This window comes from Malurus melanocephalus, unplaced genomic scaffold (assembly GCF_030028575.1).
Source record: "Malurus melanocephalus ecotype Western Australia unplaced genomic scaffold, MMel_1.1 scaffold_82, whole genome shotgun sequence".
NCBI classification, from domain to species: Eukaryota; Metazoa; Chordata; class Aves; order Passeriformes; family Maluridae; genus Malurus; species Malurus melanocephalus.
The window spans coordinates 1430951-1455273 of NW_026623314.1; the positions used below are offsets into that span (position 1 = coordinate 1430951).

General features: G+C 36.6%; 1 protein-coding gene across 1 annotated transcript in view; it reads right to left on the bottom strand.

The window, feature by feature from the left end:
• The window catches only part of MTA3 (metastasis associated 1 family member 3), a 127105-nt gene that overhangs the window by 102479 nt on the left and 303 nt on the right, over positions 1-24323 (bottom strand). Inside the window, exons 2-3 of the mRNA XM_057367684.1 lie at positions 22439-22532; positions 4725-4851 (exon numbers count right to left, since the gene is read on the bottom strand). Of these exons, the coding sequence (XP_057223667.1) occupies positions 4725-4851; positions 22439-22532 (221 nt within the window). The remainder of the gene's footprint in view (positions 1-4724; positions 4852-22438; positions 22533-24323) is intronic.

Consider the following 24323-nt stretch of genomic DNA (forward strand, 5'->3'; position numbering starts at 1 on the left):
AAAAAAAAAAAAAAAGACACTCTGCTCTGGACTGCATAACTGTTCAGAAAAATATCAAAAGGAGAAACCAAGATCCCTACAGACTGATACTTTAGAAGTTCAAGTACACTTTTTTTATATGCTTCCATGTAAAAATATGCAGAGGGTCCAAATTTCTTAATAAAAATTGAAGAACTCTTTTCATAATCTGACTATTTGGATGCTCTTTAATGTCATTCACGCATTCTGCAAAAACGCTGACATTCTCCCCAGCCATATTAATCAGCTTTYAGTAAAACTATCTTATGCAACCACAATTTTTGAAAGCTTCGTGAGGTCCTTTCTGTGTTGGAACAGAAGTAATAAACCAAATCAAGAYCATCTTAAGATATTGTGGAGATTTCTTTTCCTGGTTTGGTCTTTTATCAGTTTTTAAAATAAACGGTATGTGCAAGAAGATTTCAGAAGCAAAGCTCAGAAAGTTTTTCTTAGTTGAAGGCCACAGGTGCAYAGAAAACTAGAATTTGCTGTTTATGCCTAGCAACAAATAATCCTCTAAAAGCATAAGAAATACTTAGTTCATCCAACTGCAGATTGAATAACTGTCCTCCATTAAAAATCATGGTGTAGATTTACTACAGTTATTTGAACAAACTGTATGATGATGACAAACATCTACATAATGCACAGACATCCTACACATGTAAAATGAAATGCAAAAAGAAGAAAATTCTTTTGGGTTTTTTTTGTTTGTTTTCTGAGGGGGGGGGATTGTTATTGCAGTATAAACCAGCCCAAAAGATTCACACCTGACTTTATTACRACATCTGAGAACACTTGGCATATATATGCTTTCCAAATACTTAAAATATAATCATCATAATCATCTTACATAAAAGTGCTCCACAACCCCAAGACAGAAACACCRTATTAGCAAACAAGAAATAAGAAAACATACCTAAATGGCAAGATGTATAAATAAATTCTTCTACACAATTCCTAAGAAATAATAAACTGTACACAACAATCTACACATTTAATATCTATTAACTCTTGAGAGTTAAGACTGAAAAATAGATTTAAATCCCAAATCACATGTTGGATAACCCAGTGCATCTCCAACAAGATAATCATTTGCAGATTTTTATACAAGGGACCCAGTTTCACCACATGCTAAGTTTTATGGTGAATTTTGCAACACTGGCAAACAATTTCAACTTTGTGACAACTTTYACCATTCTTCCCTCCTACCTTTTCATGCCTTTCCAAAATGCTGTATTTGGCAATGCTCAAACCTCTGAAACCCCAAGTACAGAGCACTGGCTCAACTCAGCCCCCCTCTGGTATGGCACTGCTCATAGAAGCCATCTGCACCCCTGCTGGGTGCATTCACTGTGTGATATTAATGGACAGTGGCTCAGGGAGTCTGGCTGGCAGGACATGTGTGACAAGGACATGGGGGATTACAGAACCTGGCAGAACTGCATCTGTAACATGCAGGTATTAGGAGGCATGGAGATAATCCACTGGAGGGGTGTTGCTAACCCTACGCGTTTGAGCAGACAGATGAGGCAATAATTTCATTTGTGGCAAATAGGCAGGAAGGTGACAAGCCTTGCCTTTGATCCCCAGACTGATACATCAGCTTGTACTGTGCCACACGCCAACCAATTACATTAGAATTATTCAAAACCCAGAGTTGCAGACCAAAGACCTTCAGAATTAGACATGCCCCTCAAAGAAATCTAACCCATTRAAATAACTGCAAGGTAAATCAAACATGAAGAAACAGCAACAGGTGTATAAATGAAACATCACTGTGCTTGGAACTGTGAACTAGAACAAAAGTAACCTCAGTGACAGGGCTTTTCAAAGGGGAGGAGGTGTCATTTCCTCTGCCATTCCATTTGAAAAACATAAAAAGAGCAAAGTTAAGAAAAGAAGAAATACAAAACAAAAGCAGTAAAACCTTATTAATAAAAACTATATAAAAACATACTAGATAAAATTATTTTACTCCCTTAAATCATAATAAAAAAGGTAATTACACTCAATTTCTTTTCTTGGCTGAAGATGTCAGGAAAAATTCAAGATCTGTAGCCTTCAAAAACCTCCTCCATTCTCTGAAAATTTACTTAAACATCTTCCTTTTCCTTGCAGATGGGTTGAGGCTTTGTAYTCTTACTCTTGAGAGAACTGATCTCCAGCCACCAATCTCCACTCTATACCATTGTACCATTTACTCCTGTAAATTCAGCTTTTCCTACTTGAGGGTGAAAACTGCAGGTGCTAAGAGCAAAGGCTCACATCATGGAGCTACCCTGACTTTTACTGCACAAATATCTCCTAGCTTTCTATATGGAGGCAACTGCTTTTTAAAAGAGTGACAGCAGAAAATGTCATTGAACCTAAATTCAGCAAGGCCTGCAGTGCTCCAGTGTCCTTTAAGCAGACTGGAAACATATGGGCTAGATAAGTAGACAATAAGCTTGGAAAAAGTCACCAGACCAAAATGGCTGTGGTGWGTGATACAAAACCCAGCTGGCAGCTGCCTACTGGGGCCATCCCCCAACTGCTGACCCTGGAACAAACACTTTAATATCTTTATTAACCTGAACACACTTTCAACAAATCTGCAGATGATATTAAACTGGATTTGTTCACTCTTAAGTTACAGCTAAAGCCCGTATTCCCAATTAAAGGGAGAAATTCTACTGCTGCGTTCGGTTAGCTAATGAAAAGATAAGATAGAGCCAGGCCCCCTTCAGAGAAGCATAGTGATAGGACACAAGGTAGTAGCCATTAAGTTTCAATAAGTCAAAGGGGAAAAAAAATTCACAGTAAGAGTCATCAAACAGCAAAACAGACACCCAGAGAGGCTGCAAAATCTGCATCCTTGGGTATTCCAGAGTACTGATAAAAGGAAGCTAGAGGAGCAGAACCTTCTCTATATTTCTATCCTCTTTGCAGAACACACTAATTAATAAAAGTTAAGAAAACTACTGAGAATCRTGGAATGTGAACTAGTAAGTTAAACAGCTAAACAAGGAATATTTTGCAGTGTATTTGCCTTTTTGTTTCTTTTTCAAACAGAGTTAAGGTGTCATAAACGCCATAGTCTCCATCAAGCTCATTCCAGAATTTGTCTGGTAAAGGTCCTCGTAACACGTGCCAGCACAGTCCTACAACATTCATCTGTTCTGAAAAGTAGATGCAAGTCATCACTCTGCATTTCCCTGCTGTGCTGCRTGGCATGTACTATGAATTCACGTGTTTTTCTGCCTTCTTTGTGAACTATGCACTGGAGAACCTCTATTATATTTGCTCCCTGAGTTGTGAGGTGAGAAGACATTTACAATACTTCTTCTATGTAATCTTCTCTCTGCAAGGAGAATACCTTATTTCAATATCTAAATGTCAAAGTAAGTAAAAGAAACTGCACAGGATTATTATCTCCATGCTATAGTTGGAGCAGCAGAAAATTGACAGTTAAATGACTTTCTCAAAGTCAGAACAAGTAGCTGAATCAAGCAGAGGAAATKAATACAAAAATTTCCAACTTCCAGYTCTTGTATTGTCAGCGAGAGAGATAAGCAACAGCTCATCTCTGWAGTGAGCAGTGACAGGACCTGAGGGAATGGCCTGAAGCTGWGTCAGGGGARGTTTGGTTTGGATATCAGCAAAAGGTTCCTCACCCAGAGACTGTTTGGGCACTGGMACAGGCTCCCCAGGGCAGTGGTCACAGCACCAGCCCRACAGAGCTCAAAAAGCCTTTGGACARCACTTTCAGGCACATGGTGYGATTCTCRRGGGTGGTCCTGTGYAGGGCCAGGAGTCRRACTMAGTGATGCTTGTGGGTCTATTCATTCCTCCACAGAATATTCAGTGATTCTGTGATTTGCCAATAAGAGAGAAAATAAATATCCACACACAAAGTGTTTCTCCTGTTGGACAATATACGCTTATTTTTTTGTAGTTTCTACACATTCATGGTCTGAAATAGCTGGGGAGAGCCAGGYATAATAAGAAAATGAAAACTCTTTAAAAATGCAATGTAAGAAGCCTTGTTTCACACTAAACTAGGCTCCCCCCTGCCAAAGTGYTATTTCTTTTCCATTTCTAGATTCATCATCCCCCCATCCCAATACAAAAACAAGTTTTCTTGACTGCTAAATAGAAGATGACATGAGCAACTACATCATTTACAGGAAGAAGTCAACAAACACATTTTGAGCTTTAACAAGAGTCTTCATACTTTAGCATTAAAGGCAATTTAAAACAAGACTTGAAATGCTTCTGCAACCATTAGCCAAACTCAGTCATGACTTCTTCACACTTACTGAAGCTGGGGCAATCTTAATTTTACACGCATGCAGCCCTAAACGGCAGATTTGACCATTGAGGCACAGCCTCCTTTCCAAACCCAGCTGCCCTTTTCCTGGCCAGACAAAATGGTCAAGGTTCATTTGGCCAGCAAAATAAATAAAAAAAATTAGCTCTTCCAAAGGAGAAACAGACTGATTTTACACCAAATTATCAATTGATGCTCTAATTGGCAAGCTAGAGCTCTAAGACTCTTGTCCCTTCTAAGGTTCAAACATCAAATAATGGAAAAGCAAAGGCGCTTCCAAAGCAGGTCATGGGACAACTTGGCACAATCCAGCTAAAGCATTCAAGCAGATGGGCTACTGGCAGGCAGTCCACCCAGCAGAACACACAGATAAATCGTATTTACCACCTCTTACCTGATATGCGTTGCTGGTAGGGACTCATACTGGCGAGAAAGGAAAAGCTCTCTGTGCTTCAACTGATGTTTCTGTTTATCAGTCAAATCAACCTCAATTGTAGTTTCAGACTCTTCTTCAACTTCTTCTGCAGAGAAGCAGAGCGTAGGTCGAAATTAACTCTGTTGCATAACATCATTGCAACCATTTCACTTGACATCCCCCCCACCCCTTAGCAACCTCCTTTAGTATTTCAAAGAAAAGATGAGTTTAACAAGACGAACGTTTATGTAACTTGACAGAATGTTAAGTATTTTGAATTATACACTTCTACTTCAGCTCTTTAAAAAATTATGCTCCTCTCCTACTGTACTACGCATTGATGTCTTTCACACAGCCTAAGAACAATCCTGTCAACATTACTCACTATTTTTCATCCTCTTTCCTCTGTTCTTTTCTTTTGCTTGATGACCAATTTTGGGTTTGATTTTCTGTTGCAAATACTACTAGTACTAAAACTTTTACAGAAGTCCTAGAGAAAAGCACACTTTCTATGAACTGAAATTTACTAAACACAATTGCAGTCTAAGACTGCAAAATSAGTCTAAGAAAACTGAAAAAGACAACTGTCTTCCATTATGTTAACCTTACTAGATAGCAACAACAAATGCAATGTGTTTGCATATTTGAATAAGATTCTGAGTTMTTTCTATTTTAAGCAAGACCAGAAGAAATAAAAACAGATACTAGAAAAAGTCACTTATAGAGTTGAACACTGAATGTTCACAGTGCTTGCTATCATGTCATACAATGGCAGGCTCTCCASAAGAGCTATCCTGGGATCTTGATGGCTGAAATCTGCCTTCCTAGTGGGTTCTTGGGACAAGTGGAACTTGAATCTGTACTTTTTCTAGCATCCCAAAAAGAGCAAAAGGTCTCTCTGAATAACGGATGCAAAATTAGAGATGCTTTAAATACTTCTCTACGATTTGGTAACTTTTTACCTGGTAAATTATCCATCATCTGCAAAACCAAGTGTAGTTTACAAAACACTTCTCAGAAATGCAACAGAACCTCAGCATGAGATAGTATTTCACGTAACTACCTACAACAGAGGGYCTCACCCACTCTACTAATAATAACCATTTTTACAACCAACCTACAGACACTATTTCAAAATGAAGCCTGCCTGCATCCTCATAGCAACCACAGTTCTCTCCAAATGCAACACTACTACTTTTTTAATCATGACTGTGTGTAGTTCATTCCACTTCTAAGAGTTCTTTTCACAAAAGTGATATAACAACACACCCTGATATAACCAATTTCYTCAAACCAAATCCCACTTTAAGTCTATCTTGCTGTAGACACCCCCATCCCCYTCCTTGTTTTGTCATGTTTTGTGGAGAGAGAACAAGAAAACGAAAATGAAAACAAGACTTTTGCCCGTCTCACCTGACAACCCACAGCTGTGTGGTGTTTTCTTGCTGGTTTGGGCTAAACCACACAGATGTTTCTAGCAATTAATTTCTACAACTTTTTATTACAGTAAGTGAYCATTACAAGCTACATTTTGATTCCCACATTCAAGCATTAATATTTCTTCTAGTTATCTTSGGTTTGGGGTTTTTTTCTAAGTAATTAAAGCATCGAAACACAAGCTGAAATTGTATTAGGTTAACATATCAAAAAAAATCTGACTGCAGAAAAGGCACAAAACACAGGACAATATGGGCCATTTAAAAGTGGTTGCAAGAAGCCAGAGATKATATTCCAGAGTTTAAAATGGCTTTAGACCATGGCTTTAGACCTATGCTTATCTCAATATCTTCCACAAGTAAGAATTCAAATTAAAAAGTAAAGAAGAAAGCCCACCATCTTTAATCAAATTTAGTGCACTAATCTTACATAAGACATGAAAATGTTGATCCAAGAGCCTGASGCAGAAACCAAATGTCTCTTAGATCCATCTCTTAAGACACTCCAAACCTAAACATGAACCAATGTAACTTTTTCTGTTGTATTTTTTAGAAATAAAACATATGTTTTACTCATGATGACCTGGCAAGCTCAGTACTAAGTAGAAAAAACCATGGCCAGACACAGAACAGTTCCCTACACTCAACACAATTTACCATCGGGATAATTTTACAATTTTCTGTTTCGTTTCAGCATTACAATATAAAACCAGTGCTAACAGTATATTTTARTAAAACAATAGTTTGTCCCAGCAGTCACACAAACCTGTAACAGGAAAGGAAACTAGAGAGCATAAAGAAGGGAGAAAGCTAAATTTGCTTGATGGCAATACAAAGAATTCTGCATCTGAAGGCATTTAGAGAGGAGCTTTTTAACCAAGTGTTTGCAATGAKCAGGCCTTAACATCTGTTAGAAGGGAAGTGCTAACAACCTTGCAGAACCTTTAAAGAACTTGTCACAGCTGACTTGATTAGAGCACATGTGAATTTCATTTGTCATCCAAGGAGAGATTATTTCTATCAAAAAGGTGAAATGGAAGGTACATACAGGAAAACATAAAGTAGCACCAAGGTAAAACGCATTTCAGCACTCAAGAAGGGAAGAAAAGCAATAGCTCAGAGTGAGCAAATATTTTTATGCAGATTTATAGTGATGACACAGGGCCTCATTGTTTCATGACTACAGAGAGAAAAAAATCAATTTAAAATTGTTCAGCTTAATATTATTATGAAAGTCTTAGGTATGACTGCAAAGATGAATGCAATCACTTTTTGAAAATTACACAATACCCCTTAGGCCTTGGGCAAAAATTAAGATAATGCTGGTTTGTAGTAATTTTCCTGGTTTACAAGAAGTATCTCATTAATTAAAAGAAAAATCCTGGTGAGCAAAAGCAGGCCTCTCCAGTGATTTTTTAAAGCTTTTGGTCTAATTCTTTATGTGTGGGCTTTCTAATCATTAATCGTAAATAATTACTGTGATCCTGAAAACCAGAGTGATCTGGTGATACTTTCAATGCTGCAACTTTCCCCTCTGATGTAAATGAGACTCARCTGAGTCAGTCAAGCAATGGATACTGGAAGAAACTGTAATCCTCACTCATTTYACATGTGCATCACCACTTTTAAAAACATGATGAACCCTCTCTTTTTTTCCTCTTCCATTTAATTTGTGGGATTTGCTGTTACAGAGTCCTTGTTTCTAGTTATGTGATGTGTCAAGCTTGCTATGAGGAAGAATTGCTTGGTTTTGCAACTGAAATGAAAATAAACTGAGGGTGAGTCTCAGAAACACAGTACTACTATTTAATATAAAATTCTTCTAAAATATCTTTTTTAAAGTCCTGAAAGACATTTAAAGGTTAAAATGCAACTCCAACAACTGTATAGTTAACAGCAAACAAGGTAAATTCCTCAGACATACTACTCTTCTTTAACTAACCCACCATGTGCTCCCCTTGCCTACTGCAACAGAAAGTTGGAGAGATTAGTTTAAACACTGGAGAGTGTCTTCAGCAAGGAGGCGTAAATCTTCATTACCAAAAGAAAGAAGAAAGTTCTCCCTCTACTGCCACCAAACTCCTGACAACATTCTTTCCAGCTAGAGCTGGAATCTGAAAATTCAACCAAATGTAATGGAAATAGAGTAATTCAGGCTGGAAGGGGCACAAACTACTCTTCAAAGTAGGCTCAGCTGTGAGGTCARCCCCTGGTACTCAGCAACTGAAAATCTCTGAAGACAAGAGATCACATAACATCTCCATCACCCAGTAATGGTGAAAAAAACAGTAGAAAAAATTTCTACTCATATCTAATCTGAATCACTCCCATTTCAGTATAGTCACTGCCAAGAGTTCAAGTCCATCTTCCAGTCTATAACTCCCCAGAGGCACTGGGAGTCCACCTCTTCCCCAAGCTGAGCAAGCTCAATTCCGGCTGATGCTCCTAAAAGGGCAAGTGCCCATCATGATGGCTTTTGCTGAATGTGTTCCAATTTATCAGCAACTTTCCTTTATCAGGAGCTAAAACKGGATGCAATATACCCAGATGTGATGCAAAGGGTGCTGAATAATCAGGGAGGATAATCTCTTGCCYTGATCTACTGGCTCTGTGCCTGGTGATACTGCCCTGGATACTCTTGGCCAACTCCCTTCATTGTCAGGGAGTTGTCTGCCAGCACCCTCAGGGCCTTTCCTGCAGAACTGCTCCCCCAAGCCCCTCCGCTCTCAGCTGATGTCCCTGCCAGGAGCTCTTCCTTCCCAGGTGCAAGACTTGGCATTTGTCCCTAATGAATACCTTCATGTTCTTGACATGCCACTCCTCCTGCTTTCTAGGAACCCCTGAAYGCCAGCCCTTCCCTCAAGCCTGTCACCTGCTCATCCCCCACKGCTGTGTCACCTGCAGACACAGTAATGCACCACACTGCCTGCTCCAGTCACCAGTAAAGACAGGTCCCCACAGCAATTCCCACGGGACTCCACACAGTGTAGATGCTTAACCATTGCCTTCTGACTCAGACCATGCAATTAGTATTTTGTTCACCCAGTTGTCCCTTAATCCAGGTTAATTCCAATTGTTTGGCCTGGTGGGCCTACCAAGAAAAAAAAAAGAAAAAACAAAGAAAAAGAGAAAGAGAAAAAAGCAGAAATAGGAGACTRGGAAGACATAACGGGAAAAAACAAGACTACTCCTTTCAGCAGCAGCACAAACCAACGATGAATTAAAACAGCAGAGCACCCAAAGCTACAGCGCATTAACTTTCTACCCCTTAAGTTAATTGCTTTTACTCTTGAAACCTTAGCTCAGCTTAGCTGCATCTGGCTTATGCAAGCTTAGGTGGAGAGATTTAAATCACCATCACCATTTGCGGAGTTACAGCCATTCCACTGTTTGTCAAAATACTTTAAAAATTGTATTGGATCAAAATTTCAAGTTCAAACAAAGCCTCACTGCCAGAAATGTTTCTAATTTTTTTCCTTTCCTGTATACCTTTTTCTTCTACACTYAGCCCAAAAATTATACACATCATAGGTATCAACAACATATTTTCAAACCTACAGATAAAAAGCTGAGAATGCTGAAAAGAAGCAAGTTTACCACACACATCAAAGGAAAGATGGCCRTGCATAAGTCTCTTTATGAGCCACATGGCTGTAGCAAACACTTCAAGWGCACATTTAGCAGTTAGATGCTACAGCAGTAACAATTATAAATAGAGATTTGGGGGGAGAGGGAGTAAATCAAATTACTGCCAAATTTCATACAAAAGAAAAACTGTAAGTCTAACCATCTGAACAACTTTATTCAGACTGTGAACGAAGAGCTCTCTTAGGTTAGCAGTTGGCCAATTTGCTAATCTGTATGAGGCTTCCTGCCACATTTCATTGCACTTAGTTGTGATTTTAACCCTTAACGCTGGAGTAAGGCCATTTAATCAACTTTGTGAGCTAGACACTGTCAATTTGACTGAGGGAGCATTTCCCAAAGCTGAATTAATTAGCTTTACTTATTTCACGTCTGTTGCAATGTTCAGATGACTGTTAGAATGTATAACATCAATTTGATTTTGCTGTTATTTTCAGATAGGATAGGAAATACAAAACACAGTTGGTATGGATTACAAGACATTTAAATAGCATATTAGTATCTAAAGTATAAATCTGAGCAATTCTGCAGGTAGGAAAAGAAAAAAGTTATCTTTTGTGTTTACAGGGAATAGGTCTACTTTTAATTCCTACTGGATAACACGAATACACATGTGGCCTTTAAGAGATTATCCAGTTTTCCTACATAATTATCCAGGTGATCCTCCCACACTACCTCATCATTATTTTTCTAAGGAGGTCACAAAACAAGGAAATAACTACTGTACAACCATTAAGAACAAATATGCCAAACATACTCTCCAACAATAATTATTTCCAAAATAATGCAAAATGGGTTTTTTTGGGTACTTCTGAATAGCCTACTACAATAATAACAATTTCCAGGACAATACTCAGTCATAAGTAATCAGGCAACTATATCATGTTTATCAAAAGCCTGTAGCAAAAAATATTTTATGGAAACTACCACACCTTTCATTAGCAGAAAAGTTCACCTTCCAAAACTTGATGGGTTTTTTGATAACTGGTTCTGGGGATTTTTGAGAACAGGAGCTCGTGGGTGGAAGGCAAGGAAGGATTACCTCCCTAAGTAGCATGAATCATGATGTGCTACATTAATAAATAGATCCTAATAAATTAAATATAACATGAATAACTGTAAGAGCAAGCCCAATAGTTCTTTTCTTTAACCTTTTTTCAGCAAGATAGTTTGTAACAACACTACAGATCAGAAGGTCCCAGAGAAGCATGAAAACAGTAACATGCAGGCACTGTGAAAGAGCTGGCCATTCTATATCATTAACCTCAACCAGATTTTCCCTTTTACMTGACTTGTGTATCACCCATTCAAACGTAAACTCTTCCAGATGAGAAAATATCCCATCACAGGGTTCAAGCTGTGTTTGGCCRTGTGTACATCTGTATGAACTGCAGCAAGCTGCTGCAGGATGTGTGAAGGCAACAGTCCTACATGTATGGCATTTCTTTAAGCAGCTCATTAGCAGCAGCRAGCAGCAGACTCAAAACCATGCCACGGACTCTATTTCCAACATGAGGAACATCCAATTACTGGTATCCAGCTCATCAGCTGAATCAGAAGTCAATTAGTARTTTTTCCAAAATGTACATATGTTTAGAGCTGTGTGGGAAAGAAAAGAAATTTTAGTTCTACCCTCAAATCCAGGCTGGCAGACCACCATGAACAAAAGTGTACATGCTGAATCTGACAGTGCCTGAAAAATAGGTTTTTTAATCCATCATCTGGCTCAAKAAATACAAAGGATACCTGCAACTCTGCCATGTGACCTGCCTGAATAAATACCACACCTGATTCTTAGAAAGGGAGATGTGTATCTTCCATTTTCTCGAGATACATGCTATTAATAATTTTTCCCRTCACTTAGATTTTCACCATTTCCATGTGAAACTCCTGCTCGCATCTTGTTCAAACAAGATTTTCTTCTTTTTAGCATAGACAACAGGTCTTTCTGATCTGCTTGGTTAASAAGTTGCATGGTTGTCTCTCCTTAAAAAAATGCAGCATAAATATATAAAAAATAATAAATGTATCATGATGATAGAGTTAGCACACAAAAAATCTCTTATGCTTTCTGTAAGAACCCAAACTCTGGGTTTTAGATCTACACTGGCATTTTCTTCCAYTGTGTGACAATAACCACAGAGTTTCAGAGACCCAAACTGCTTTTCTAACATTCAGTTCACATCCTAAAAAGCCGATAAACAACTTTTCAAAATTTGTTGGCAGAGATGAAAAGGCACAGATTGTACGAGCACTCTCCTACCCCTACTCAGAATGGCATATGATTCTGCTTATAAAACACAAATTATTTATCTTCTACAGTATCTCTTACAGAAGGGTTGAATTGTTGGATTTTTTGCAGGAAGGAAACAAGAAGTGGCGGSGGGGAGAGAATAAAAAGAAAGAAAAGGGAAAAAAAAAGAAAAGAAAATGRTTCGTATATCACGTTCGTGCGTAAACTTAATCAAGATACATTAAGGCTCTATGTGTGGGATTAGGATATGAGAAGAATATTATCCAAGAGAATGCCTGCTCAGTGCCAACATGGTAAGAAAGCTTTTCTGGCTATAGACCTGACGAGACAACCAGAAAGGAAGTMATTCATTCTGATAGTCTGTGTAAGACTTAAAGGATCACTTTTTCCATCTTCAACTAGGTTAGAGATTTACCTTCCAGGATACCTTATTTCCTTGAAGCCTGTACAGAGATATTGAGATCATAATTTACAGGAATTATACATATGAACTGAGAAAAGTGTAAAGAGATATGAACATGTATTACTTTAAATTATTAAAGCCTTTTAATTTATTAACTTGGGTGATAGGAGGAAAAATAAACAAACCAAACAGTGTAGGAACAAACATCACCTTGTATTAACTAGTCAAATTTTAATACATATGCCATTGTTAAGTAAACCAATGAAGTTTTTCTTCTACTCTCAGAACATTGCTTTGTAGACAACACATTCAAATACCATGTTTGTTGAAGCAAGTAAAATATCAAAAATCTTCATTTATTCATCTCATGCATGAYAAATGTTCAGTATTCTGATTCTGGCTTTATTTTCTTCTACTGAGAACAGAAAAGAGAAGAAAGGGGAGAGATTATGAAGGTATATGAAATTGGCCCCTGCTTGAAGGGGCAAGTTGAAGAAGGCAAATATAAAAACTGTCTATCAAAAGCCTTTTTTTTTGTATGATACTTGGCAACTGAGTCCTTGGCCTCTTGAGGGCCTTTTGAGAATAAATGCATCAGAATTTCACTCCTGACAGCAGCATCAGTCAAATGATCTGCCTAAAGGAACTGTCACACAGCAAAGGACCACAATAACCTGTAGGTCTAGGTTGCAGGTCACTGACTCTGACAACACTATTTCTACGCTAGTTTGAGCCAAAACAAGGCTACATTTTTAATACAGGAAACTGAAACATGATTCCTTTCAGCACTGCATATCACTGTCACAATCCTTCACAAAAACAAGAACASACAAAAACCAATTCTATCATTCAGCACATCAAAAATGGGAAGATAGCTATTTTAGTTGTGCTGTGTTTGAAAAGATGCTTAACCTGTTGTACAAGTAGAAAAGGCACATGCACTCACAYAACCCCTGGATATCTGCATGCATAGTGCTGCATGTATAGCCCAGCAGCTGAGAAACCTGTGCAGAGAAGACATCCTATGTATTGTGATAAATCTTCAAACACGTTTGGATTCAGGCAGTAGGTGACAGTCAAAATGAACTACTTGGCTCCCCAAAGTCTTGTAGGAATTTGATAATGTAGAACAGGCCTTTACTGGGGAAAAAAAATGCTTTTTACCTCTTTTTTTGGCTCATGAGAGTGATGTATTCTTCATTAGTACAAAACAACCTCTCTACAAGGATCACAGTATCATTTATGTTGCATATGAAAACCAGATGCAAAGCAGATYCAGGCTACAAATCTTCACTTGATCAGAAAGGTTACAAACAGCAGCTGAGGTGAAAAACAAAGTATTGATCAAACAGACAAACCACACTGCAAAACAGCACAGCCATTCTGACCACCCACTCCACATGGTTTGGGGCGTGACAAACTCAACATGTTTGTTATCTGTGAGTCCTGTTACTTGTGCAGGCTATATTTAATAAAAAGAGAGTTTACAGACTAACCATACAACTACTTTACAYATTATTCTCATCTGCTACTCCTGCCTAGTCCGTAACACCTCACACCATATACATATATATATGTATGTATGTATACACACAGCACTGCATGAATCAGTTTGGGTAGGCAGCACTACACCCATTCTCAMACAGAGCCTTGCCCAGGCTAAAAGCTCCACTTCTACCATCATGTGTGCAGCTACAGGCATGCGTGAGTATTACCAAGGGCAACTACTGCAGACTTCATTCCACTGCATAATACAGACATTCARGAATTACTGTTGATAAGCCTTTAAAACATCAGACCTCATTCCCAAATCATACATTCAACTGCCACTGCATGATGGGAAAAAAGTCCTTCTATATTAATAGTGARTTTACATCATTCAGGTTTATAAATTATATAAACTACTGATTCAATTAGACTATCAGAGAACTCTTTGAAGATRTGAAATGCATCTCTAATTGGAGCTTTACAGATAGAGATAACCTAGCAATGTTTTTGTAGACTAAAATTTATGCCTCAGGTGCTTTGGTACAGTGTGGGTGCTGTGGGAAGAAAGTGGGAAAAGTCACTTAAAATTAGGAGCCAAGGGAAAAAAAAATTAAGTAGAACCATTTGAGATTATGGAAATCTATGAGGTGTGAAACATCCATCCTATTTATCTTCATGAGACAAAAAGATCAATATATCAGTTTAAATATTACAAGTATTTTGGGGGTACCAAGAAAACAGYATAGGATCACTATCCTGCACAATGAAGAAAATGAAAGGGGCTGGAAAGCAGCTGAGGGAAAACAATTACATGTTTCCCACAAATCAAAATAAACCCTTACAAGTACATTAATAATGGTACATGTATTTAAGCATTTCCTTGACCATGAGGAAATGAATCCTAAGGAATACAGGGAAATAGGGAAATACACAATGCTTTGGCAGTTTTCTGTGAATACCGTTTCCTTCTAAAGACTTCAAATGTGAAAAATTTATTTTGAGAGTCGAGCTCAAAAAAGTGACACCTTTTGTACCCTACTGAATTCTTTACCAAGGAAACATACTAAATAAATACATTTGGTATTTAAGTAATTAAAAATATAAACTGAGATTTATGTATCTATTAAACAGTTTTAAGCATAAATATGAAAATGTGGTATTTTACAGCTTTCCACACTTCACAGCAAATTCACAGAATTAMTCCAGGTTTTAGGTTTAATTTGTTTTCACATTCAAAGGAATTGACAGGAGCATTAAATTCAAGCATTTTAAATTGTGTGTTCATAAAATAAGGTTTTTGAATTTGAAAAAAAAATTACACACACTTGCCCAAAATTATAAGTTTGTTCTTTGGAGGTCTAAAGATGAAGCTAGCAGTTATTAGCTAGACAGTCCATACAAAAATTCAGATGCAGTTATATAAATCACATGGAGTGGACAATTTTTTATGTGTGAAGAATCCATGCATGACTCAAATGCAGATCACACATACTCAGGTGAAAAAAAAAATACTTATGAAGYTTTCCATAAGAGCTAAGAACTCCTAAAATTATGAACTTAGTCATAAATCCATTCATTCCATTAAGAGCAGATCATTAACATTCACAATCTAGCAAAACATTCTGTACCAAAGGAGGAGCCTGAACGGACACRGAAGTTAATAACTCTACGAGATACTTGGGGCTGACACTAAACTTGTTAATGAGACAATAAAACTAATTCTAAAATGTCAGTCAGGGAAAGAAGACTCAGATACTGTCMGAAGCAAAACACTCCTCATTATGGCTTCTTTATTGCTTTTAYTGTTGAGGGGAAAAAACATTCACAAGTTCTTAAACAAAAATCAAATGAACAAAACACATAATTTACAGGACTACCCAAAGCACCCTTGAAAAGAATAATTGGGAGCTTTGAGACAAGTTTCTCCTTGGTGACACAGAAGTCGTGTTCAACAAGGCTTGCTGTATTTCAGCAAGTTCTGAATTTTCTCCCTCTTCTCCAAATAAATTACAATTGATGGCATCCTCTTGGGTAAATGAAGGAAAACTCAATGTTCTCTTGTCTCAGATCAAACAGATCATATCTTCCTCACAAAAACACCCAAGCTCATTTTCAGTGAAAGTGATGGAGTAATATAAATGCCTTAGCATAAAAGCTACTCTGCCATGATTAAAGAATTTGTTATCTCTACCAACCTTAAATAGTCCTCCCAAAGTGTGTCTCTCCCACATCACAGACTTCAGGATTCCCAGAAGCAACATAACATACCTGAATTTGCTACTGCTTAGTTTACATGTCTCTATCAGATGACTGTAAATAAGTATTAACACATAGAATTCCAACAAAAGCAACCCYGGAACCCATACACCTAAATTTCCTGGCTTACTATATTTGGTTTTGTCTGTGTTCACCATCCCATCTTCAAAACAAACCCAAGAGCCTTCTGATGAGTTGCTCACAGACAGGGACTTCTGAAAAACCTCTCTTGTCCTCAAAGAGAAGAGGGCAACTATGTGARGTCAAAACTAATTTTCTGCCTATTCCTGGTCACTCATGGTGTGTGTATGAAGAGGGATGATGGGGACACTGAGCTGCAAACAAAACACTAATTTATATTTACAGAAGCCTTGAGATTTACAAGGCAGTATCTCACTGAACCAGTTACACGAGTCTGCTCACCCACTCCTCAGGCACATCTAGCAGACAAGCCTCCTTCCTTATATACACTCCAAGAGATTCTCCTGTCTTCCATTCCCAACTCTGTCTTTCCAGTCCTTAACTCTTTTCCCTCCTATACAAYCAGGAAAATGACATCCCTCATCACAGGTAATATCAACAGATCTCTTTCCTTAACAGCAATCAAGAGAAGCCTTCTCACCAAGTGCAATTAAAAAAATGAACTGTAGTCTGACAGAAAACTTTCCAAATGCCACAAAATTCCATGGAAGTGTTACTTACAATACTGTAAGAGACACAAATCAGTTCAGCTCTTGAGCTTTAAAGATTTGTTTTGGTTTGKTTTTTTTCCACCAACATGACCACAATCAAGACCAAAAARGTTTAGTTTGTTTTGTTTGTATCAAGACTGATGCAATACCCTCTTTTCACTCAAAGGAGCACCTACTAAATAGGGAGTTCCTTAAATTTCAACTCCCTTGAAAGGGTAACTAAGAACCTTCTATACCTTAGTGTAACCTTTGCTGTAGGATGGACGCCAATCTCTATAAGCTCCACCAGTAACACAAATAAACTACCTAAATTCATCTCCTGGAAGATGTACAYAGGATACAAATATAAGCATTCACCACGTTTATTTTTGTGGTTTGGGATTTTTTTTTAAGAAACTATGAATTACTTTGACATTTAAAATTATCAAGGCAGAGAAAATGGATTGCATGCTCTAGAAGGGTTAGTATTTGCCTATCAGATTCATTTCACCAAAGGTACTTCTAACTGAACATAGCTGCAAAGACAACTGGTATCAAGGGAAGTACTGGAACCAAAAAAAGACAATTTAAGATTTCAAATAAAATCTCCAGTCAAAACATACACTTTATGCTAAGACATTATGTGACTTGAATTAGGTAACAGGAAGAGTCATCATGAAGTGATTTTTCAGAAAAGGGATTGTGATTAAAGAAACACTGTATCTTTTAAGAATGACTGTTTAGTTTGATGTACATGAACTACTATGATGAAAAAGAACAACCAAAAAAAATCTACCAAGTTTCTGGTCATGTTATAATCTGATTGGATAAAAATAGTTCAGATACAGTATTTTACAAACGTTTTGAACTATATTGAGTCAAATATGTGACTAAGATAACAGAATACTGAAGAACACAAAGTATTTAAGACATTTTACTCTGGAGCTCTTTCCCAAACCCCAAGGGTCTCCACACGCATTTTTTTTTTTCATACAACTTTCTAAGTTGTATTTTTTTTGATTGTTGAAGAGAGTAGGAAAAATTCTGATGTTTTTCCTGGAGCTGAATATTAAGAATACCACTGTGTAATAATAGAAGCCATATGTTAAAAAACCCGACGGCACACGAAAGAAATTCACATTTCAGTTTTGTATGTCTTTGGGAGCATTAATGTGTAAACTGCTAAACACTACTGCTCAAATTAAGCTCATTTTCTTGACATGTTCTGTGATACCTGCTAGCCTGCTGTTTTACTGCAATAAAATGCTTCCCAAAAACCAGATGGAATCTTAACAGCTTCATTCTCTTGGTTGCATCTGGAGTGCTGGCAATTAACATAGACAATATGCAAAACATTCCTMTCCTCAAATACAAAGCACCTTTGGGTGAAGGTAAAAAAGCTCAGCAACAGCTAAACTGCTCTGCAAGATCCAGCCATTTTCAGGAATGTTGGAACATAAACTCCAAGTGTTTTTATGGTACTTTGAGATCTTTTAATGGGAACTATAAAAATATATTGCAATGGGAACTATAAAAATGTATTGGCATATTAAACATTTTTCACCAACTTTAATAAGAACTTCTAATAGGAGCATTACTTTACAGGCAAATAAACTAAAGCACAGGGAGAATACCGGATTTGTTTTTGATGGCAATACATCAGTGTCGTACCAAGGTCAGAAGTGAGTATAGACTCCAACATTTGATGATACAGTTTAGTGGGCACAGCAGTGTTCAAAGGCTGGMTCTTGGAGGTCTTTTCCAACCCTAATGATTGTCTAACCAGGGATCACTAGCAGGACCCTTCCCTTCCTCCTAAGTATCTATCATRTACAAAAGTTATGTAACAGAAACACCATTTTGCAAAGCAATGAGACATGAAACATGACTGATCAAGAGCAAAAGAAAAACTCCTACAAAAAAGTGCAACTAYAAGAAGTAAAGCCAGTAAGCGATCTCTAAAAAGAGTGAGATTGGAAAAAATATTTTTGATGTCAGCTTCTCTAATCTAGAAAAATTTCATTTTACCTTTCATCTCAGTCAATGAAATTAACATTTCAGATTTTTTTTATTGAGTCYTGTCTCATTCACAAAGAATATCAATTGTGTTAATGAGGAAAAAATACATTCTGAATGGGTTTTATCACAGGYCCAGAAATATTCCTGGCATTTAGCCAGTATCTCAGCACACCTAAATGAAACAAACCCTTTTAATAAATCAGGAGATGAAGGACTCCAACAAAACTAATTTTTTTATATCCTCACCAGATGGTTGACTAGGCAAAAGCTAGCTGAGGAGTTGCAATAAGAGAATTACTTCAGACATAGTATTACATGATGATAGCACGTGATCAGACAACGAACTCGAAGTGTAAACGACTGCAAAAAAATGGCATGAGGCACTCAGGTCACCCTACCTAGCTTCAAGAAAGTAGTAGTGAATAAACCTCAAATATGGTATGGTTCTTGGAATGGTCCCTGTGCAGGGKCAGGAGTTGGACCCAGTTAGCTTTATGTGTCCCTTCTAACACAGGATATTCCATGCTTCTCTGATAAATCTATTGCAAAAGAAGGAAATACAGAACTTGAGCCCTTCACTGTAACACAAAACCAGTGCTGGTACAAAGCTAATACAGTCTCCTCTCCACAGCTATTAAAACCTTTCCCTAAAATACTTACTTTAATTCTAGAGAAGATAAAGAATCATCTCCATTTCATAGATTCAGCTGCACTGGCAATTTCTCAACCACACCATTTAGTTAGGAAACATCTCTACCCCTTTATGTTTGCTTCACCCATTTTAATGAGCTGAGTATTTCTGTCCCACCTCTCCAAGTTCACTTGCTTATGAACTCTGGTATCTGTTGCAATAGCTCTTGTACTGTCTGCCATCTTCTATTTTTCACTGTTCCTTCTTTTTCCTTTACAGCAAGCCCTACTCTGATGGTCAATTCTTTCATGCCAAGAAAGGTCAAACACAAAACAAACAGACAAACAAACAAAAAAAAACCCACACAACAAACCCCCCCCACYCTAGAAAAACAGTATACTGACTCTTTACCAGTGATAAAGACACAGATCAACTTTATTCCATTTTTCCCAAACATTCTTCAGAATCATTTTGAAACTTTTTCAAGTTACTGAAAATTCCTTTTTAAAGTTCCAAAATATTTTCCAATAGAACTCCTTTTCTTCTTTTAGTAAATGGGGCCATATCTACATCTCAAAAGGTAACCTTCAGAAACTGAAGTGTCAGGAAAAAAAAACCCAATCACCTGCCAAAATCTTGAGAAGTACATAAATCAGACTAGTTTTCTCCATCATAAAGAAAAAAAATATCCTAGCAATACAAAATATCATTAGAAAATATCAAGCAGATCTTACTCTTAAAAGATCTCTCCAAACAGGTACACAGGATAAATCAGTGGCTGAACTAGAATTTCCATTCCTTAAGAAAATTGTATTTTTTAGGATTTATTTTATACCAAACCAGGTAGAAATGTTGAAGTGCCAACATGTTTAGCTACATAAAATATTTCTCAAACATTCAATTCATATATATACAAATATTTTGTTTACACACACCATATTTTTAAACAGAACACTGTGTTATTCCAAAATTAAAGCCTTTAAATTGATTTGACATTTAACTATATCTGCTATATGAGCTATAGGAAGCTCTAGTTGAGCAATCCTTCACTATGTGTTGTCCCCCTGTAACTGTAACAAACACCTCCTCAGAGAACTTGGCACTACAGACTCCACAGATTGCTCAGAACAGAAATATTATGTCCAGGGAAAAGGCTCACAGAGAAACCTAGTTCATAAGAGCACTGGGTCAGAAGGTTTATAACCTGTCAGATGCAGGCATTCTAAAGATGTTTGTTGAACCAGCCAGAWATCACATTTCTGTTTTCTCACAAGAAAACCACAAGAGAATCTCAACAGAGAAAATATGATGGAAGATTCTATGGCACTTCTAGTGGCACCAACAAACCCTCAGTATGCTACAGGAGAAGAGCAACAGCCCATCAACAAGCCCTTTATGTCAAAGTGCTGAAAAAATGGCAAGTTAAAACTCACAAAGGAAATAGTCTTACTCACTTTTCCAGATTGAATGATGCCTATAGGGCTAACATACCCTTTCCTAAAAGAAAAAGCCAACTTAAAAAAATTAAAAAWTATTTTTACAACATGAATCTTGTAATTCCATTAAAATTATTCTCCTTTCCATACTTTCTTGTCCCTTCCATTAGAAAAGAAAAACAAAAAAAAAAGTGCTAGAAAAGTTCACATTAAGTTCTGTGTTTCTATAAATTCAGATGGAAGAATTCAAAAGATTAATGATTGCGGGRGCTGATGATCATGATCATAAATAGCTCACAAATAACTATAGAGTCTACCCAACTATATTAGAAAAACCTTAAATCATTCCCTTAGTAMATAAGCAAGATGTATCTTCTTGCTATAAAAACCAAGCTAGTACATCATACTATGCATTCAAATCAGCTCCAGGTCTCTAGGACCAATAAAAGAATAGAAAAAAAGCCAAAAGTTGGCTGTTTCTCTTCACAAACCACACTTGGATGAGCAAAATTACCAGAGTTGGACATTAAACAAATTGCAGGGTATTTTTAAAGCACCTAATTACGGCATTATGGCATTATGCAATGTCTATCTGGAGATTCATCCTGATAAATTASAGATGTATAACCCCTACATACCTTATTCACAGATTAATTTTGTAAACTCAAGTATCATATATAACCAAAATGTTACTTAATAGCATATGGCATGAAATTTATAGGATGTTGACGTATTTCACACTTCAGTTATTTACAAACATGACAGCCGTATTTTGCAAATTACTGTTTTAGCAGACATTTCAGAGTTTTAGGTTCTGAATTATGTTTTCAGAATTATATTTTTTCTCTTCAGAATTACATCTTTCATTAAAAAGTAATGGAAATATATTGTATCTCAGTTGTTTAGCAAGCAACTTTTTTCACTTATTGCTACTTATTTTTCTGAACAAAAAAAAACAAAAAGAAAAAAAAAACAAAGWCTCTATTTTTTTACTAATATCTACATTGTGAAAGCTGTTATGCGCATTTATGCTCAATCTCCAGTGATTTTCATTCTCCAATGATACATTTCATTCTTTACACTAAGCAAAACATGTTTATATCTAACTCAAAAAGGTAAAATCAAATACTCACAAGTGCTCTTAAGCTTAAATTGACTTACAACCAAGAATAACTTTTGACATTAAAAAAAAAAAGAAATGCAACTGTATTTTCCAGTTGAAAAGATAAATTCTTTTTTTTTCCCAGAAGAACAGTTTCAATCAGATTGATATAGCTTAACTCTCAGAAGCAACTGATAGAAGCAGGACAATGTCTGATAATACAAAACAACTGGACATTAATGAATATGAATATAAATATATATTTCCCATACCAAAAAAGGCAATTTTAAGCAGCTGCAGAAACTGAGCAGGCTGTGATAGTAAGAAAAAATGTCATACACACTCTACTTACTAGCATGCTTATCTGCAAGCATTATAAGGCTGTTAGAAATATCTCTTCGTCTGTAAAAACACACCACTTTTGCTTCCACATTTCCATTGGCAGTCTACAAAAGAAAGATAAAATCAAGTCATAATGTATCCCTCCTTAGCTGAATAATACAAATTAAATGCTCTCTGCTTGAAGTGTTCCCTCATATCAGTAGTTCTCACATGATCAGTCAAGCTGAAATCAACAGACTTACTCCAATAAAAAAAAAATCTTCTTGGGAGAGGCCAGAGTAGAGGATTAAACACAATTATTTAATCCTCAGAATTTATATATAATTCAGCTGTTCAGAGATGCAATGCCAGTATCACACTAACGTAAGAATCCTTCAGAAATTTTAGAACCTTGTGAACATTTCTTTGCAATCCAGCTTTAGACAGAAATGTACATTGTAAAGTACAATGTACATTTTTTCAGAAATGTATGGCATTTTTTCAGAATCTCATTCAATACAACATCTATTGATAAAGTCTTTTTGAAAGACTTTTGAAAGGTTTATTTGAAAAAGTCATATCAGCTCCTAAAACAAAAGAGCTATTTAGTCCACTGTCTTTTTTTCATGACCCATTATGGGAACCATGTTCTTCAGCTTGATAACATAAAGAATTTTAGTAACATTTGAAGTACTGTACCCTCCTTCTTGAAGGGTACAACAGTACTTTTTAAACTTAGGTTATTTATTTAAAACTAAATATATATATATACTATAAATATACTAAAAAGTATAATGTTTTAATTAAGTTTCTTACAAAAAAAAAAATTGTCCCTGGTAGAAAAACAATCAAAGCATTTCATTACGTATTTACATAACATCTCCATCTTTGTTCAATATTCTTAACATGTGAAAGCAGACCATTCACATTTAAGATGTCTGGACTACAACCTCCAACCTCTTTAAAAAAAAAAAAAAAAATCAATACATGATTGTTTCACCCTTGCATGAGAAAGATTAAATTATGGAAGTACAGTTTAAAGGTAATAAACATTACATTCAAAACATGATTGGAATCACATCAATTACTGTGAATAAAAAATATTCTCCAATAAAAGTCCAAAATTATTTGCCATGCACAAGGTCAGTGGGTGTTGTGTTGGACACCCCTAACTGTTAACTAGTGGTTTGACGTCACCATGGAGTAGCGCTTCATTAATAGGAAGAAAACCACTTGCAGGTCACCAATTTTTTTAATTTATTTTTTAACCACCAGGGGAAAAATGTCTTTATCATTATTTACATCATGATGGGCATTTTAACTTTTGATGCAATGAATCAGTAAGTGTTAATACTGCTCGAGGAAAAAGTTTAAAAAGAAAAAGAAAATATATATATAAACTCCACACTATTCTTAGTAGCATAAGAGTGAAGAAAAATAATCCTACTATCCCCAAAACAACACTCAATAGAGCCGCGATTTTTTAGGAAAATACACTCAGGATAAAGACAGAGAACAGAGTCTCTGCTTTAYTCAAAAGCCCATTCTTCATTCCCAGCTGCCAATAGGCAGAGCAATAAACAGGCACAGAAGTCACACATTCTGTTATCTGATCACTGCAAAGTCTCGCTGGTACCTTCCAGCTCTGTACAMACATATCTAAAAGCAGACACATTACATGATGGCTGTCATTCCAGATGGATTCACAGTGTCACCGTCAGCCAGAGAATTAAATTCATTTCATTTTCACAAGCATTCATAGAATTTGCTTGAAAAATTTTGCAGCAGAGTAATCCTGTTCACCAGGAATGATCAGCTGGGTGTTTCCTTAGGTAAGGGCAGAATTACAGGATATCACATAGCAAGTTTTCAGTCACTGATACATACAGAAAATATCAAAGAAGTAAAAAAAAAAA